The following is a 19,122-nucleotide window of genomic DNA, read 5'->3' as shown; positions in this document are numbered from 1 at the left end:
CACTTGGCCAAATTCTTTTTTGATATTTGTAGGATTTGGTTTTGTGATCATCTCTCTTTTGATTCCTACACTGAAATGGATAATTGCTTTTCAACTTTCTGTCAATGTAACAAATACCTAAGATTAACTGACTTGAAAAAAGGTTTATTTTGGCTCACAGCTTTGGAAGTTTCAGTCCATGCTCTGTTGCCCTTTTGCTTTGGGCCTGTGGCCCACCATGGTGCAAGTGTGTAGCACAGCAAAACTGCTCATCTCATGAGCAGAAAGTGAAAGAGAGGAAGAGGAAGGGGTCAAGGTCCTACTAGTCCTTTTGAGGGTACACCCCAAAGACCCAAAGATCTCCCACTAGGCCCCACCTCTTAAAAGTTTCCACCACTTCCTGATAGCTCCAAGCTGGGTGCCAGATTTGTACCACATGGACCTTTGGGGGGCACTTGTCCAAACCACAGCAATCATGGTGTTGATCACACCCACATTTGGGGTTCTTTTCACACATAAACAAAATGACAGTAAATATTTTAAAACCAAATTTTTTTATTTCTTTTACCCTTGCCTGGGAATAGTATAGGTCAGAACAATAAAAAGATTGGAGTGGATAAAACAAACAAAACTAAACATGGTATTTTTACCAGTAAAAGTGATGGCTTTGGCCTCTGCAATATAGTCAAAACAATAAGCTGTAGAACTCTCAGCATGTCTGTGTCAGCTCACTGATGGTTCATGGCACTACTTCATTCTTTTCTGAGTCCAGGAATTGTACTTTCCAAAATCCCCTTCTCTGTGTTCCTCTAGGTTAAGTTTGCTGATGAGAAGAATTCACTGGAGAGTTATAGATGGAAACGAGGAGGAAGCAATCATTTTTCCACAGGTGGGTGCTACCAGGTGAATGGATAGGTAGAAGATTCACAGTAGCTTCCAGCACATTTTTGAGAATGACCCACTTTGCCTGAGAGAGCTGGTGCTAGGTTTTGAAAATTCTCAAGTATCACAGCAGCTCCAAGAAAGCTTCTGACAGGTAACTTCTTGGTACTGTAGGCTGGAATCTTCAGCACCAGCCTTTCCAACCTTTGGTAGCTGCTTTTCTGACTCCAACTGCCCATTCTCATCCCCAGTTCCTCCAACAATCCTGTGAATCCCCAATTCTGCATGAAACACTATATATCTGGGTGACATCAGTTATAATGTCACAGTTAGACTGGGAAAATATTTAGTTTATTAAATATTACAAATGACTGGAATATCCAATGTATTGTCTCAATATGTAAATACTGAATCACATTTCAAAGTCAATTGTGGATTAACTGAATTTTTTTTTTCTATAACAATGACAAGTCAGATGATTGTACGTGTTATTAGTTTCTTTGGTCTTTAAATTTTTTTTCCAATGATGATCAAAACAACTTCGAGTTACCTTCATCTTTTCCTGAATGAAATAATTAAATTCTTAATACATAGGTTTGGAATTCACATACTTGATGCTATTCAATGATGTTTTATCTGTAGTAGGAAGAGGGAAACCAAGTTTCAGAGATTAGTAGAAAATCCTTTAGCCCTTGATCATTATTTTCTTCCTCCTTCCCTCTCACATGATATGTACAGTGCTTTCATTTCTGTTTACTACTACACTGTTTTTGTTTTCATAAACCTGAGATCTAATCAAGATCACATTTAAAGATCAGAGAACTTGTAATGAACAGAACTTGCATTTGATGTGATCCCATCTTGGCAAAGCATTTCATTTAAGAAATGAGTTTTAACTCATTCCCCTGCCCAATATCTCTTGTGGAAGACTAGAAATTCATAATGCATTATAACATTTTTCTCAATTCTCTTTCCCCATCCTTTTCCTTCACTACCTTTCTCTGTTCCTCTATTCAATGTGATAGACAATAACAAATTCTTACATAGTGCTTGTTATATATGAGGAGCTGTAGAGGAAGTAGGAATTAGGACAGAAAACATATCTTTTCTATGCATATTTGTAAATTTAAGAGTAGACACCAATATCCCATATTAGAGATGAGATAACTCAGGTTCAGGCAAATTAAATACCTTGCCCAAGTTCATTGAGTGAACAAGCAGCAAGGTCAGTGGAAAGTGCACCCAACAGCTAATGCAGATTATGATGTTTCCCAAAGTTTTTTTTTATCAACCCACCCATGCTAGCACCTCTTTCTTCCTTAGTCTGTTTTCCTCTTGCTCTGTGTCTTTTGTCTCTAGCCAATAATTCCCTATTTCATTGAAATTCTAGCAATCTAATCATTATCCTTCATTTCTTCCCCCCCAGCCCCAATCCACTAGCTCAACATGCTGCAAAAAGGGCCAGGGCTATTAGCCAGCTTGAAGTTTCCTTTGGAAAGTGTGGAGGGAGAGGGACACAAGGGAAGGCATCAGGGAAGGATCTGTGAACATTCATGGGTCATGGATGCTTTTATTCCTGCTAAGGATAAATTTCTTTTTTACCCTCTGTTTAAGAGCCCAAGAATATTAAAAACATAACCAGGAGCAGTGGTTCATGCCTGAAATCTGAGTGACTTGGGAGGCTGAGACAAGGAGGCTCACAAGTTTGAGACCAGCCTCAACAAACTCAGCAAGATATTAAAAAAAAGGAAAAGGCTGGGGATGTAACTCAGTGGTGGAGTGGTAGACTATCCTGAGTTCAAGCCCCCATTTCAGGGAAAAAGAAATATTAAGAACAAGTAGAAATGACAGTATCTGTGAGCAATGGAATGCAGAGTGAGGACTGAAGGTAAGAACCAGAGGGAGCAGGTTTCAGGGAGCAGGACTTGTGGTCCTAGTCCTTCTGGTTCCTTCCCTGCCCTATGACCTTCTGCTTCTTTTCCCTGGTGAGACTTCAGGTCACGTCTCGGAAACACTAATGGGAATGAAGATGATTTGCTACTGATCATAGGAAGAGCAGTGCAGAGAACAAACAAATACAGGAAAAAAAAAAAAAAAAGGAACACAGAGAAGCTATCTACTTCAGCACTGTGGAAGGGGAGTGAAGAGCTTTTGCGGTCATAGGGTTGTCTGTGCTATGGAAGGCTCAAGTAAAATTAAATATAGTGAGGCTGTCGTCAAACCCAGGGAACTCAAGGTTTTATTTTTGTTTTTCTCAATACTATCGAATCAAATAAGTACTCGGTAACTTTTGCTCTCTGATTTCCAATCCAGAGCCCTCTTTTGATCCTGTTTTTTTTTTTTTTTTTCACACTGGACCCATATCCTTCCAGAATGAACACCAGTGCTGGGAGAAAAACATACAAAAATCTACTTTGCTTCTAAATCAGACTGATTTAGTATCAAGCTTCAAGAAGAAAATTTCTTATCATTTTTCAAATTACAATGTTACAGCACTCTTTGATATTCATGACCCTTGGGCCTTTTGAAGTGCTAAATAATATATAATCACTTTTTAAATTAAAACTCCTGAAGATTAACTTTAAGAAATCATTGCTTTTGCTTTGTGTGAGTGTGTGAAGCAACACTGGTATGTGGAGGAATTAGTACAGAAAACATAACTTGTATATTGATACTTGTAAATTTAAGAATAGAAACCAAACAGAATGCAGTTTAATTGTATATGTTGTATATGTTGAAATATGATCAAGGAAATGTTTAAATAGGTGTTTCTAGCACTGGCCTTACAAGTAAATATTGGGCAATTTTAGCAACTCCAAGAAAACCTCTGTTCTTTCATTGGTCCCTCAATTTCTGAAAAAGAAAAAAAATCCTACTTCTAATGATAAAAAGAGTTTCTGTCATTTTCCTAGAAATGGATTTTAATAGAAAGCAAATGAGAAGAATTTATGTCAGGGAAAATAATGAGAATAGATAAACTTTTGTGGCACATGACCCACTGACAATGTTTAGGGCCACCACCAAATCAATAGTGATTCATTAATTTAAAAGTAGTGGATTTTCTGAGAGGGGTAAGGGTGGTCTCTTGAAATGGTGTTTGACCAAAACAGAAATAATTGATGTCTTACGTCCATGTTGTGGAATATGTGCTATTTCAGCTCCAGCATTATACTTCACAGTTGTATCTATACACTGAAATTCTCCAAGTACACATGGAAATTTTGTATAATGACTCTAAAATAACACTAGAATGATTAGTTTTAGCTTTAGAGGCAAATATTGAATCCTGTATATTAGTCAACTTTTCATCTCTGTAACCAAAATACCTGACAAAAATGCCTTAGAAGAGAAAAAAATTTATACTGGCTCATGGTGTCAGAGTTTCAGTCCATGGTTGGCTGGCAGCAAGGTATCATGGCAGAAGGGTGTGGCAAAAAAGCTGCTCACTTCATGGCAGCCAGGTAGCAGAGAGGGAGAGGAAGAGAGGGGCTGGGGGGGGCAAGAGGGAGAGAGAGAGAGAAATATATATAATATTATAAATATAATATATAAAATATAAATATATATAATATATATAATAATATATAAAATATAAATTTTTATATATAAAATATAAATTTATATATTAAAATATAAATTTTAATATATAAAATATAAATATATAAAATATATATTTTTATATATATTACAGAAGGGGGCCAGGAACAAATAGAGTCCGCAAAAACATGCCCGCAATGGCCTACTTCCTCCAGTCATGCTCTACCTTCCTATCATTTTTTTTTTTAACACTTTCTAGTAAGTCCATTCAAATTATCAATCCATTGATGAGGTCAGACCCTCATGATCTAATCTTTTACCTCTGAAAATTGCTGTGTTGTCTGACACATGGGGGACATTCTAGATGTTAGGCACAATACCTTGCATGCTTTTTATTTTGGAAAAAAACACTAACAGTAGTTAATTACTAAGTAGAATAGATATGCAGATATTAATATATTTATTTTCTTTTTAAAGTTTAAAATACCTGTATTTTCTTTTCACATTTGACTCCAGAATATCCAGTGCGACAAGAACACACATTAGGAAATGCACATCTGCCTCCATAAAGACACTTTTGAGTACAAATTGCTGCAATACACAAATTTTTACAATTAATCTTTTGACAGTGAATGCTTGTGATATATCCTGTTTCAGTGGTTTGAAGCTCTTTGATCGACTGTAGTAACGGCCACTAACATAGTCATAAGAAGTTGTTATATTACACCATATATACATATATTGAAATATAACATATTTCATAAATATGTCACTTAAAACATATAAAATGAATGATCATTGATCATAAATAAAATAATATAAGCCAAATATGTATCTTTAATTTTTCTAGTGGTTTCACTACCATAGAAAATAAGTAGGTGAAAATAATCTATTAGTGAACCATCCATGGATGGATATAATCTAGGTATTCACACACACACATACACACACACACACACACACACACATCAGAAAACAAAACAACCTAAACTCAAAAAACACTTTTACAATTCTATAAAGGTAGTATTGAAAAAAAACAAATTTGAGACAGTATTTTGCTAATTTGCCAAGGCTGGCCTCAAACTTGTGATCTTCCTGCCTCAGACTCCTGAATTACTGGGATTACAGGTGTGTGTCACCATGTCCAGCTTTACTGGCTACTTTTTAAAGTATTTGAAGTATATGGGTTTATCTTTTAAGATTAGTTCAAATAGTAATAGATGATAGTATTTATAACTTTCTTTTAAACAGCTTAGCAAAAATTTAAAAGAGAATTCAGTACTGTTTCTCTATAAAAAAACATAATTTTATATACTGTCATTGACAGTTTAATGTGCAACAATGCTTGGAAACTTAAACATCACACTGTACTAGAAATTTCTTTCTTCAAATATAAGAAAGAAAGGCATTCTAAGGCATTCTAAATATATATATATATTCTAAATATATATATATTCCAAGGCATTCTAAATATATATATGCATATATATGTGTGTAATAAATTATAATAATATATATAATAAATTATATATGTGTGTGTAATATATGTGTGTGTGTATATATATATATATATCTCAATCTATCTCCCTGTTTATTTCATACTTGTAATTGTAAATAATGAAATGTGCAACACAAGGAGAAAGTAAATTATGATATTTATATTATAAAACATAGTGTGTTAAGATTATGTTCTTTTAGGACATGGTAAAGGTTTTTAAGTGATATTGAGTGAAAATGAGCATACTATAAAATTACATACAATACCATTATTTTTCATGGGAGTAATACTGCTTCGAGATCTCATAATGAAAGTTTAAGCACTTCAAGAATAATATTCCCTTTGATATAAATGCAACATTGACAGCTATGTTTTCATCAAGGCTACCATAGATGGTTGGCAGCACAAGTTCTCCATACCTAAGGAAGCACCATTAACCACACACATTGAAATAGTTATTACAACAAATTTCCAGCAGATGGCAGTAACACATATGTTTAGGTAGCTCAGTCAATCTATAAGACAAGTTTTTGGATGAGCATTTTGAGGAAGTTGGTGTTTGTTTTAAACTTAAATAAAGATGTTTCAGGATACATGAAACTATGCACAGAGAATCTCAATCTATGACCAATGAGTCTATTTCCACATTCCTGTGCTTTTAGCATCTTCTCATTATTCTCATGATCTGCATAGACTACTCTCCAGAATGAGCAACCCAGGATGAGGCTGATTATTCTTCCATTTTAGCAATTTATCATGTCTAACTTCCACTCAGAATTATCAATTTTTGAGCACACATTTCTTATGTAAGTATTTGCACTCAATAGTATTTTGATATATTTTCTACAATAAGAAATATATAAATTATAGTAACAATTACAAATACAATTACAGATAAGAGTCATTATATGCAAAATTTCTGATGCATGAAAACAATAATGTGGTTCATAAGACACTTTCAAAGGTACATATTTCTAGTAAAAAGGCATAATCATGTTGCAATTATAAATTTCAATTTATAGTACACTTGCCCACCAAATTTGAAATTATGTAATTATTGATTTTTTGAAGGTATTTTTGGAGGACTTCACATTTTTCCATTAAGCTAATTTTTGTTAATATTTAACATATAAAGTTTTCATAAATTTCAAAATTGGATAAAATTTTATTTTCTTCTATATCCTGAGATTTATCCTATTAATAAGGATTGAAATATATAAATATTAAAAAAGTAACATAAGTTAATTTTGGGTGGTACAATTTGGAGTGATTAATTTTTTGCTATTGTTTTCACACATTTTCTAAGATTTCCATGATAGAGATATATTTATCTTATAACACAAATGACATTTAAATTTCTGCATATTAAACCTTCTTTTGTCCTACTTGAGAAAACTACATTGGCAACCCACAGACTATAATTTAAAACCATGTCACAAAAAATTATATATCATACTTTCCTTTTTATAAATGAATATAAAATTGGGTAAGATTTCTTTTTATTTCTAAAATAATTTTTTGGAAGTACTGGGACTTGAACCCCAGTGTGCTTAGCCACTGTACCACATCCCCCAGCCCTTTTTTATTTATTTCGAGACAAGGTCTTGATAAATTAATTAGGGTTCATGTAAGTACTTAAATCCTCCTGCCTCAGGATCTCCAGTCCCTGGGACTATAGCCATGAGCCACCATGCCCAGCTCTAAAATCATTGTTTAAAAAGAATCAGCATACTGTAGTTTTTTCCATTATGAATTTCTTCTAAAGTCATATTTTAATTATTAGAATAGGTTCCAATATGAACATAGAGTAGAAAAAAAAATCCTGTGGACTTACGTATTTGACACTGCACTCCTTCCCAGGTGGGAGGACAGTGGCAGATGCTGGGAGCAATGCATTCCCCACCATTTTTACATTTCTGAAAGCAGATAGCTGCAAATAGGAATATAAACAAGTTAAAATTTTAAATTATTTGTCAAATTCTATCATAAGCCACACAAATTTTCATTAAACAGAAAAGCAGTTAAAAGTCAATAATTAATGGATCTTTTCCCTTAACATTTTATCAAAGAACATTTTTCAATGTTACTATGTACTCCTAGAAAATGTGATTTTAATGGTTGTGCAATAAACATTCCATTGTTTGTATGTTTCTTCAGTCGTTGGACATTTATGCTACTTCTCATTTTCCACATTGATCTGTGGACTATGGTTGCTGCTGATTTTGAAAAACTTAATAGAAAGGATAAAAGGAAACATTTGAATGCCAAGTGTTACCATCTCAGGTACTAACCAGACTGAGAGGCAGTGGAACCTCCTGCTTGGAAAGGACCAAATTGCTTGGTTTCAGTTGAGGCCAAGGAATCAGCAATTTTTTAAACCTTCTGCTGGGCCCTACTTCAGATTAGGAGACCATAGGTAAGGACTTTTTATTTATCCTGGGCAAACATAGTAGAAAACTAGGAAATATAACATATAGCTTCCTCTGCTAACCTGAAAATATAGGTTCAGGGAACTTTGCCTTTTACTCTAGTTCAAAGATATCTTCTAATGAAGAATAAATAAGTGAAAATTAAAACAAAAAAAGAAAAAAGAAAAAAAATTTTGTCTTATATTTTACTTTATATTCCCACAAAGGATGTAGACTTTGACTTAAAAAAAAAAAAGACCTAATATCTTTTTTAAAAATGTTATTATATTTTATACCTTTATTTTATTTATAAATAAATAAATGTATTTATTTTGATTGAACTCAGGGGTACTTGACTACTGAACCACATCCCCAGACCTATTTTGTATTTTACTAAAGACAGGGTTTCACTGAGTTGCTTAGCATCTTGCTTTTGCTGAGCCTGGCTTTGAACTTTTGAGATCCTCCTGCCTCAGCCCCGCCCCTCACAGCTGCTGGGATTACGGGCGTGTGCCACCGCACCTGGCTATTTATTTTTATGTGGTGCTGAGGAGTGAACCCAGTGCCTCAAACATGCTAGGCAAGTGCTCTACCACTGAGATAGAAGAGCAGCCCCAAATTTTGGCGTTTTAAGAGTGTTCTTCTTACGTATATTGCATCGCTTCCCACTCCAACCAGAAGAGCAGGAGCACATGTTTGGTCCCACACACTTTCCTCCATTCATGCACATGGGATCACAGATGCCTTAAGGGAAAAACGTGAAATATCAGCCTTTAAACGGCAACAGTTTAATTTGCTCTACCTGTAGTTTGCATATAGATTTAGTAATATCTTACCTTTTTGGCATCTCCTACCCGTGTATCCTTCACGGCAGACACAAACGTTATTTCTCACGCAGTGGCCACCATTCTTGCAGGGAGGGTGACAGATAGCTAAAAGAACACATGGTGGCAATGTGTGAAGATTACATATTCAGTTATTATGTATTGCTTATTGCATCCTGTGCTTGCTATCTGTGGGGTCATAAGGCAGAGGAATATGCTATTAAAATAAAAGATTACAACTGCAAGTCATTAAAACTGTCCTTTCTAAATCATAAAATATGATGCTTATAGCCATAAGCTGCTAGTGGGCTAGCACAATTTGAAATGTATGAGAGAAGTATTTATAACAAATGAAGTCTTCAGTATTGTAGTGTATTTATTATGAACCTTCACTTTGGTCTGGTCTCACCACACTATGAAATAAATAAAGCATGAAATGATCAGGACACAATCAAGAAAATAAGTCAAAACCTGCCTCTAAATAAGAATGATTTTGCTCTTGTGGAAATTAGAAACATCTCTACAATTTGTCACATGATATCATAACAGTATCAAAAAAAACTTTAACTTCTGAACACTTTTGAGACAGTTTAATATGACTGGTTCTTGTGAATCCTTCATAAAATCTTTTGACAATAATTCCTAGGCATCATTAAGAATATTTATTAAATATTTATAATTTGCTTTACTAGTATCTTTTATTTATATGATTCTGTTTCAGAGGTTGAGTTATTTTTATGAAAAGATTATTATTGATTTGTATTTCTTCCAGATATGAAAATTTAAAGTGTAGATTTTTCATTTGCTCTTCTTTCTTTCCTTCTCTCTCTCTTTTCCTTTCTTCTTTTTTTGCACTGAGAATCAAATCCAAGGTTTTGTATAAGCTGAGTGCAAGCTCTAACTCTTAGCTACACCCACCTCTAAATACAGTTATATTTTTCCCCTCCCTTCCTCCCTCCCTCCCTCCCTCCCTCCCTTCCTTCCTTCCTTCCTTCCTCCCTCCCTCCCTGCCTCCCTCCCTCCCTCCTTCCTCCCTCCCTCCTTCCCTTCCCTGCCCCTCTCTCCCTGTTAATAATATGAGGCAAACTTGCCTGGAAATTTTTAAATTTAATTATTTAATTTTTTCTTGAATGATAGTTAGGTGTATTTTAGTTTGTATTTTTAAAGTGAATTTCAAATTGACAGGTTTTAGTAATGGAACTGTCATTACCAAAAGACTGACTTCCAGTTTGCTTTCTTCATTTCTAAACACTGTAAGGAAAATCTCACAGATTTCAAATGGATTCATAAATAAAACTTATGTAGCACTTCAAGTACAAAAAGCTACATAACTGGATGCTTTTAGAGAATGGATGGTTTCCACTATGTCATACTGAGTCTTTTTCTGGCCCATTCTTGAGTCTACTTTTTCTGATATTTTATGTATACTTTTTTCTTTTTTAAAGCATTTGTTCAACAATCTTAATGAAGCATGGAAAAGAAAACTGTGGCAGTAACCTGTCATTAGCTATCACACAAAGTTAGGTTGAATTCTGGATTATTTCTTCCAATTTTTCACCCTTCATATTTAGGCATGCCCTTTTCCAGGTGACTCTGTAGCCCCCACATTGGAGGTGGAATTTATTTTCTCATCCTGTTGTTACTGGGTTTTGCCACATGACTTAATTTGACTATTGGCCTAAGAGCAGACATAATGTAAACAGCTTTAAATATTCAGGGTAGTTTGCCTTGGTCTTTTGCTCTCCTGGTTTTTGCTTGAGAATGGCATACACCAGGTAGATGCTGGTCTACGGAGGGAGACAGACAGGTGAAGCAGTCTAGATTCAAGTCCATACAACCTGTATGGCCTGTGACTAAGGAAAATAAATGCACGCTGCTGGACACTGAGATTTGGAGGATTGTTTGTTACACAGCAAATACTGACTTATAAAATACCTAGATGTGGGTAATTATAAACAGGTATGTTATGTTTTATTAATGGTGGGATATTCTTATGTGTTCTGTTCCCAATTCTTTACATAATTTAAGATAATTTCTCTTTATTAGGAAAAAGGTATTTTTTTTCCACTACAGAAATACCATAGTAAACACCTCTAATTGGAAACTTAAAACTAAAATAAGCACCAAATTGTTTATGGCAGATAACCTTGTAAGAATTCACAAAATCTTAAGTGTAGAAACAAATACATTTATACAAAAGAACATATGATTGAAATAATATACATAAAGGGAATAAAATTTGGACTTGATCATCCACCCATCATCCCATGTTAGAAAAAGAGTTTTAGAAGAAAACCTACCCTCAGACCAGATTCTTCAGGCCTCAGATGATTCTCCCAACAATGCCCAGAGTAAGCCAAGTAACTGGGGATTTTAGGAGGTGAGGAAACTGGAAGATGTGGTTATATATCTCTTCAGTCATACACTTTAAGCCTGGCCTTTTTTTTAAGAGTAGTAAAACCTTATTGTGATGTTTCCAGTTAAAGTTCTATCTTCCTCTTTTGATATTCTATTGTACACATAGCAGTGGTCCTCATATTTACTTTTAATAATATTTTGCCTAATTTTATTAGATTCTTTTGATGTGTGCCATCTTGCCTGCCCACCATTTGAGTTCACAAGTGGATGTAATGTAATAGTGTTTAGATTAAACTTGAAATCCAGGAAACCTGAAGCCTAAAAATTTACAGTAAATGGCCAAAGTCTGTGCCAGCTAGGAGTTGCCAAACCTGCTCTTGTCTCGCTACGGCAACCTGTTGTTGAAAAGGCATATGCTCCATAGATACCTTTTAGTTCAACTGAATTACATAGAGATTCCCTCCTTTATGTAGTTTCATAGCTGGCATGTAGTTTTGAGAAGCACTTTTCTATGTCTTACATCTGCCAGTAGCATGACAGATGCAAGCTTTTCATTTCTCTCCTTACTTTCTGACACTCAGAATTATACCTATAACTCTCCAGCATGGATTTAGTCACAATCTCTTAGCTTCTAAGATTTGCTTAACTTAGTCTTTGCTTCCTCCCTTTCACAAACTGGCTCATTGGAGGAAATCTGAATTAGAGGATATGTTCCCAGGCCCATATGTCTTGTGTTTGAGTGATGGTTTCTTCTCTGCTTCAGTTTCATCCTAAGAGTCCTAGCCAACCTCCAAATCAAAAATAATCATCAGAAATCAAATTGTATCCTGGCAAGGAAAGTATAAGTTTTATGAATTAAATTATGATGTTCTTACATATTCTATACTAAAAGTTGACTCTACATTTTGTGTAACTCAAAATATGAAGATGAAAATAAACTTTTTAAAGTTTATTGACATCAATTCCTACCTATACTCTCACTCTCAAGACATTCCTATTACTCTGAAGAAAACCTTGCAGGATTAACTATTTGAGGGAAGGTTTTAAGATAATGGGCCACAAAGAAGATGATACATCTTTATGTCTCCACACCATATTGTAGAGTGCTGTGCATAGATGACTCTTCCTAAATGTTTAATGAAACTGAAGTCAAGAGAGATCATGGAAAATCATTAGATAGTAGATTATAAATCAAACATTTTTGCTCTGAAGGCAAGGAAAATGATACCATTTCATTGTAAACTGCATAAAAACTTCGCTTATTGGTTTCATACCTTCATTCTACAAAGCACTGACAAGTGCCAAGGTTGTAAGCCTAACATACATAGAATAAATATAACCATTTTATTTGATAACTCTAGTACTTTTTGTATAAACTGCTCATTTGATGGCTACACCTGCAGCATCACAAAAAATGGAAGAAACAAAGAGCATCTTCCTCTTTGAAACTTCTCTAATGTTCACTCAACGCTCTGTTGATGTCTAATGTTTCATTTGACTTTTTTATTTATAAAGAAAGAATCATTACCATTCTGACACTGTGCACCAAAGAATCCATCTGGGCAGAGGCAGGTATTTGGCTTGTAACAGGAACCACCATTGAGGCAAACAGGGTCACACAAAGCTAATGAACAGCAAGAGGGAAAGAGACCATCTAAGTGTTATTTTAAAAATGAAAGCTGCACAGAAATACCAAATGGAGCATAAGGAAACATTTTATTTTTACTGCAAGTAAAATCCATAACCTATAATTAATTAGACTTTACCAAACATAAGAGGCATGAAATAACTGCATAATAGCTTTTGAAGTATGTTCATTAAGTTTACAAATAATATCAAACTAAGAATGTGGAGTGTGTGACTAGAATTCAGAATGCCCTTGGTAAGCTAAAAACAAAAATGATTGTAAGTTAAGAGCAGACAATTCAATAGCACTAATGGGATGGCTTGTACCTTGTTGAATGCATGGGGCTTGTGTACCTCTTTGTCTCTTTCCCAAGTTAGGGTAATGATGTTTGATTCATTCTGTTATTTTTTCCTCCGCCCCCCACGCCTCCCACCCCTCTTTTTCCCTCTATACAGTCCCTCCTTCCTCCATTCTTGCCCCCCTCCCACCCCTCATTATGTGTCATCATTTGCTTATCAGTGAGATCATTTGCCTTTTGGATTTTTGAGATTGCCTTATCTCACTTAGCATGATATTCTCCAATTTCATCCATTTGCCTGCAAATGCCATAATTTTATTATTCTTTATAGCTGAGTAATATTCCATTGTGTGTGTGTGTGTATATATATATATATATATATATATATATATATATATATATATATATATATATACCACAGTTTCTTCATCCACTCATCAATTGAAGGACATCTAGGTTGGTTCCACAGGCTGGCTATTGTGAATTGAGCAGCTGTGAACATTGATGTGGCTGTATCTCTGTAGTATGCTGATTTTAAGTCCTTTGGGTATAGGCCGAGGAGTGGGATAGCTGGGTCAAATGGTGGGTCCATTCCAAGTTTTCTAAGGAATCTCCATACTGCTTTCCAGAGTGGCTGCACTAATTTGCAGCCCCACCAGCAATGTATGAGTGTACCTTTTTCCCCACATCCTCTCTAACACCTATTGTTGCTTGTCAAAAACATTCTTTGTATTTGCTTCATTACCTTTGTTTCTTTTAAAAAGCACCCCAGTTCCGTTTTTCAACCTACTCCAAGGTCTACTAAAATTTTATTTTCTTCCAAATCCCACACACCAGAACTGATCTCTATCCTTGCTTCCAAGGAACTGTGCTTTGATAATATTACTTATCATAACCCAACCTGTCCTAGTCTTGTGATTTTTGTAACTGTATCCTAGGTCTCCTTCACTATCAATATGCTACCTGAAATAAGGGCAAAATCAAATTGGTCTGTTTCCCCTTTGCATCATGCCTCACATACAGTTGGCAAATTATGAAGATTGAATTAAATTTTCATTGAGAAAAGTCATTAGATCAACTGCCAATTAATTAAATATGAAAAACTGCAAACATTGCTGCTAAAGAAATAAGTGATACCGTGATAAACAAATGGAATAACAGGATGGTTGTATAACTAAGGACTGCTTAGATGTTTAATGAAATAGCATATCTATGCTGTGATTAAAAAAAAAAAAAAACTTAAACCTTGAAAATACAATATGGCAGGTGTTTTGAGTTCATAGCAGGGTAGTATTTATAAAGGGAATAAAAAAATGGTTGGGGGCTGGGGAGATAGCTCAGCTGGTAGAGTGCTTGCCTTGTAAGCACAAGGAGGACTGCAAAAAAAAAAAAAAAAAAAAAAAAAGGTTGGATAATAATAAAGCTATAAGACATAAACCAGTCCCATATAAGAAGATAAAAGTTTTAAAAATATGTGTCACATAATAATTTCATGTGTCTTGTCAGATCAGTTTTGTTTCTTAATTACACGTCTTTAGAACATTGGCACATTTTAAATTTCTTGTAATGGACATGTTTATTACGTTCTGATTTTACCTGTACTACAGGTGGGTCCATACCAGCCAGGCTTGCATTGACAAACATCTGGTGTGAGACACGCACCTCCATTTTCACAGTGCCTGTTACAAACCACTAAGATACATGGTAAAGATTAAAAAAAGACAAGTTAAGCCAAGAATGCTCACTACCATTTCAACTTATTACCTAAATAGCTCATGACTGCCAAATGTATCTGCTAATGGATAAGATGGGAGAGAGAAGACAATTTATACTTTGTTTTTAAATGCTCTTTCTTTTTCATATTCAGTTATTTTCTTACTAATAGAGTTGGGGAAGAGTAGAAAATCATTGAACTAAACAGCCAACAAGTTGGCTGTTAGAGGGAAATTATTTGCTACGGATGAAAGTGACTAGAGACATAAATGAAATGAGATAGATTTATTTGCAAATGAGCACATTTGAATTCATCATATCTCAAAGACAGATCATGGGTAGGGTCAAGAATCAAGTTATTTCTGAGAACAAACTACTCCCAGTGCTACCAAGGATGGTAAATGAACACTCCTTCATAGATGATAAAGGAGTATTCTCTACTTAAGGTTTGGGTTCATTCCATTTAGTGTTAAAAAAGTTCATCAAAGGAGTAAGTTCATTATACTAGACTGCAAGGGAGCTTGGCTTACTTGTTTCACATCTTGATCCCACAAAACCATAGGCACAAGTGCAGAGATTGCCAGGCAAGCATGTGCCACCATGTTGACAAGGTGGGCTACAACGTCCTGCAGGCACAGATTACATTATTGTCAGGTCTTAATAATAATCACTATGAAGCATCCATTTAAATTTATGATGCACAGTCACAATAAAGCCTATTGTAAGAGCAGTTTATAATGACTTCAGTTCTCTTTCACAACGAAATTCAAATCTGTGGGATTGACTGTGTGGATTCACCACTCTGAAACACCAGGCATTAGCATGTTTGGGTTTATACAACAAACCTAGAAAATGCAACACAGATAGTTTTGTGAAAGGTTTATAAAAATTTGGTTAACTGGATGGAAATATATGACCTTAGGCTTCTTCTGTAAAGTGATTCTTGAACTTGCATATTTCTACCCTAAAAATAGAATATTTCTATATTAACATAGCTATCATCATGGCTCTTGTTGAATGTTTTAGTTCAACCTAAATTTAATTTACTTTGTTCCTTTGTTGCTTGCCTTGTCATTAAAACATTTAACATGACTCAGTTTATGTGTAATATGTACCATCTACCAAAATACATTATTTTTTAAAAAACTATTTTAAAAACACAACAATCTCATTTTTTAAAAATATTACCTAATGTTAGGAATTCTGTTTCATAAATTCTCCACTTAATATTTCAGCTACAGCCATGAACATTATATGGGCTAAAGAGGTATTTTTGAAATCACTTTTTAGGTTTCTTCTTATTACCTTGTATCTTCTAATTATTTAACATTTCTAGGAACAATTTTGATAAGTCACTTAATAATTATCTTTTGCTTGAAGTCAAAGATATTGTAGAGATATGAGACTTTATAACCAAAGTTTGAAAAATAATTTCAGAAGATAATTTCACCAAAGAGAAGCTATTATTCTTTGGATCTCTGATTTCTGAAATTTAAGTTTTCAAAATTCTCGAATGATTTTTTTAGTGAATGCTTAAAAGTGACTCTTGCACCAACATTAATAAATACATATTAGTATATGCACAGTAAAGCTGAATTATCTTTCAAGAGCATTTTAGAGAAAACAATATTTTATTTTAACTCTGTTAGTTGATTTTTAATTTGTATTACCACCTTCATCACAGGTTGTTCCACCATGTCCTGGAGGACATTCACAGACGTTAGGCTTCATGCATTTCCCAAGGTTTTTGCAAGCAGGGCGGCATACAGCTGTATAAAATAAACCCATTTAGAAATATCAATGATCAAATAAAATTTATTTTTCAAGCTAATGGATGATACACGTACCAGTTTGGCAGTTAGAACCAGTATAACCAGGTCTGCATTTGCATATGTTTGGTGCTATGCACTCCCTGCTTCTTCCACATGGATGTCTACAAATGGCTGCAAAAAATCAAGGAAAAAGGGCTGAACCACTGACATGATGTATATACATGCTGCCCCTTTATTTAGTTATAATAAAATTTAAAAATTCTCTATTTGGAACATTTTTATAAGGTTTTCAACAATGATCATCATGTTAGCCCAAAAAATGCTTTTCTTAATTTTTTTAACCATTAGAATGACTGAGGAAAATTGTTTCTAGAGTAAGAATGAAGGGCCATATGTAGTAATTACTCTCACGATGGTACCTATTGGAGGTAGACCCTAACCCTACCTGAAATTATAGTCTCGTTTTCAGGGGGCAATGAAGTTTCACATACCAATCAGCTAAATGTTAATGAATGATAGGGATGATCATAATTTCAAAGATGCCAATAACAAGCACATTCTGAGGTTGGTTCCTTAAGCTTCTCTAACCACCTGATATATTCTACTGGACTTTTAGCATTTCCTGAGGTATCTGATATACATGAGATTGTTTTGTTTCACTTGTTAATAAAGAATTCTGTATTACAGACACAGAAAAAAAAAGTAGTGAGAGTTATAATTCTTATTCTTATGGAAAAAAAATAAGAAAAATAAAATTCCAGGACCTCGTGGTGCAATGGTAGTGCGTCTGACTCCAGAAAAATAAAATTCCTTTAGGTAATACTGGCAACATAGCAATACTCCAAGAGCCCTCTCACTTAATTTTGGTCTCAAACAAACCAAAATACAAAGCAAAACAATGATATCAAACCCATAACAAGAGCAACAATGAAAACCAGGTTCTACATTATAGAACTCAAAAATTTGCTTTGCATCAGATAAAAAAAAAATGTTAATAATTGTGGAAAGATATAAAAATACTTGTAGAATTAAAATGATGCAAAACTTGTTTAAGTCTCCAAAGAATTGGAGGAATTACGAAGAAATTTAATTTATGCAAATACGCAAATAGGCCAGAATTAGTAATTTAAAGTTCTAACTGTCCATTTTGAACTTAAAATAACTCAGGCCACAATGTTAATCAGTTCTGTATTTACATCCTTGTTTTTTCTCATTACTTGCTTAATAGCAAGACATTCAGTCCCTTAAAACTTCACTAACTCATCTGTCTAATGGGAACAAAACCCCTCATTATATGGGGTTGTTGTTTTTTATGTATAATTGATACCGAATGTTTCTAAAGACCTTGGGACACAGTTGGTGCTTAATAAATTTTTACAATGCATATTATATAGTTGTGATAGTATATAATGTTAACACTTTAAGAAGGGACTTCAAAAATACTTTCGCTTCTTTTTTTAGAACACGGTGAAAAAGTGGAAAGAACAGAAATTAGTAAGTGGAAAAGTGTATCTTGTTAGTTACTAAAACTGAGTTTTCTCTGTATCTTCCGAAGAATTTTCATAGTACCTCTGCAACTGAAACCATCTCTATAATAGCCAGTGGGGCAGTGGCCACACTTGAAGTGGCCATCTGTGGTTGGCACACAGGAAACACCAAGAAAACAAGGTGACTCAGCACAAATTGATGTTTGGGTTGATTCAAACTTTGGTGGCAACATAGTGACTGCTTGAGTAACTGATGCTGCAAACTCATCCTCATATTGTGTGAAATCTTGGGAAGAATTATTAACGTGAGAACGATATTCTCCTGTCTCTATTTGGATGGTGCTCTGGATAATATCCCTCACTTGGCCACGAGAGCTGTTGGGATCAACACTTAAAGAATGACTTTGGTTTGTAGGATCTTCCAATTCATCCACACTGAGATTTGCACTGAGAATATGATCCACATGTTCATAACCAGGTATCTGTTGAGAAACAGTCTTCTTTGAATTATTCATAAGAGTTGTAATTGATTTTGGTGACAGGTAGGAGATGTTCATTGTACTCAAGAACCTTTTGACTGGAAGAGGACTGGGAGTAAAGCTTGCACCCATTAGTGAATGCTCTGTTGACAGGGGCTGAAAATTCAAATCTAAACAACCAAAAAAAGATATAGAAATATTAGTAAATAACATTTATTACGTTATGTTCTACCACAATATTTGGTATTAAGTTATTCACA

The 19,122-nt window shown here is 34.5% G+C and overlaps 1 protein-coding gene across 1 annotated transcript in view; it reads right to left on the bottom strand.

Moving 5' to 3' along the window:
* Nucleotides 1–520: 520 nt before the first annotated feature.
* The window catches only part of VWDE (von Willebrand factor D and EGF domains), an 86,034-nt gene continuing 67,432 nt past the window's right edge, over nt 521–19,122 (bottom strand). The window contains exons 19-29 of the mRNA XM_079152061.1: nt 18,466–19,032; nt 16,972–17,067; nt 16,798–16,893; nt 15,655–15,750; nt 15,008–15,103; nt 13,015–13,110; nt 9,141–9,236; nt 8,953–9,048; nt 7,731–7,826; nt 4,886–4,989; nt 521–1,497 (exon numbers count right to left, since the gene is read on the bottom strand). Of these exons, the coding sequence (XP_079008187.1) occupies nt 1,483–1,497; nt 4,886–4,989; nt 7,731–7,826; nt 8,953–9,048; nt 9,141–9,236; nt 13,015–13,110; nt 15,008–15,103; nt 15,655–15,750; nt 16,798–16,893; nt 16,972–17,067; nt 18,466–19,032 (1,454 nt within the window). The 3' untranslated portion in view covers nt 521–1,482. The remainder of the gene's footprint in view (nt 1,498–4,885; nt 4,990–7,730; nt 7,827–8,952; nt 9,049–9,140; nt 9,237–13,014; nt 13,111–15,007; nt 15,104–15,654; nt 15,751–16,797; nt 16,894–16,971; nt 17,068–18,465; nt 19,033–19,122) is intronic.

The sequence above is a fragment of the Sciurus vulgaris genome (genome assembly GCF_902686455.1).
Source record: "Sciurus vulgaris genome assembly, chromosome: 8".
NCBI classification, from domain to species: Eukaryota; Metazoa; Chordata; class Mammalia; order Rodentia; family Sciuridae; genus Sciurus; species Sciurus vulgaris.
This window is presented reverse-complemented; position numbering and strand designations above follow the sequence as displayed.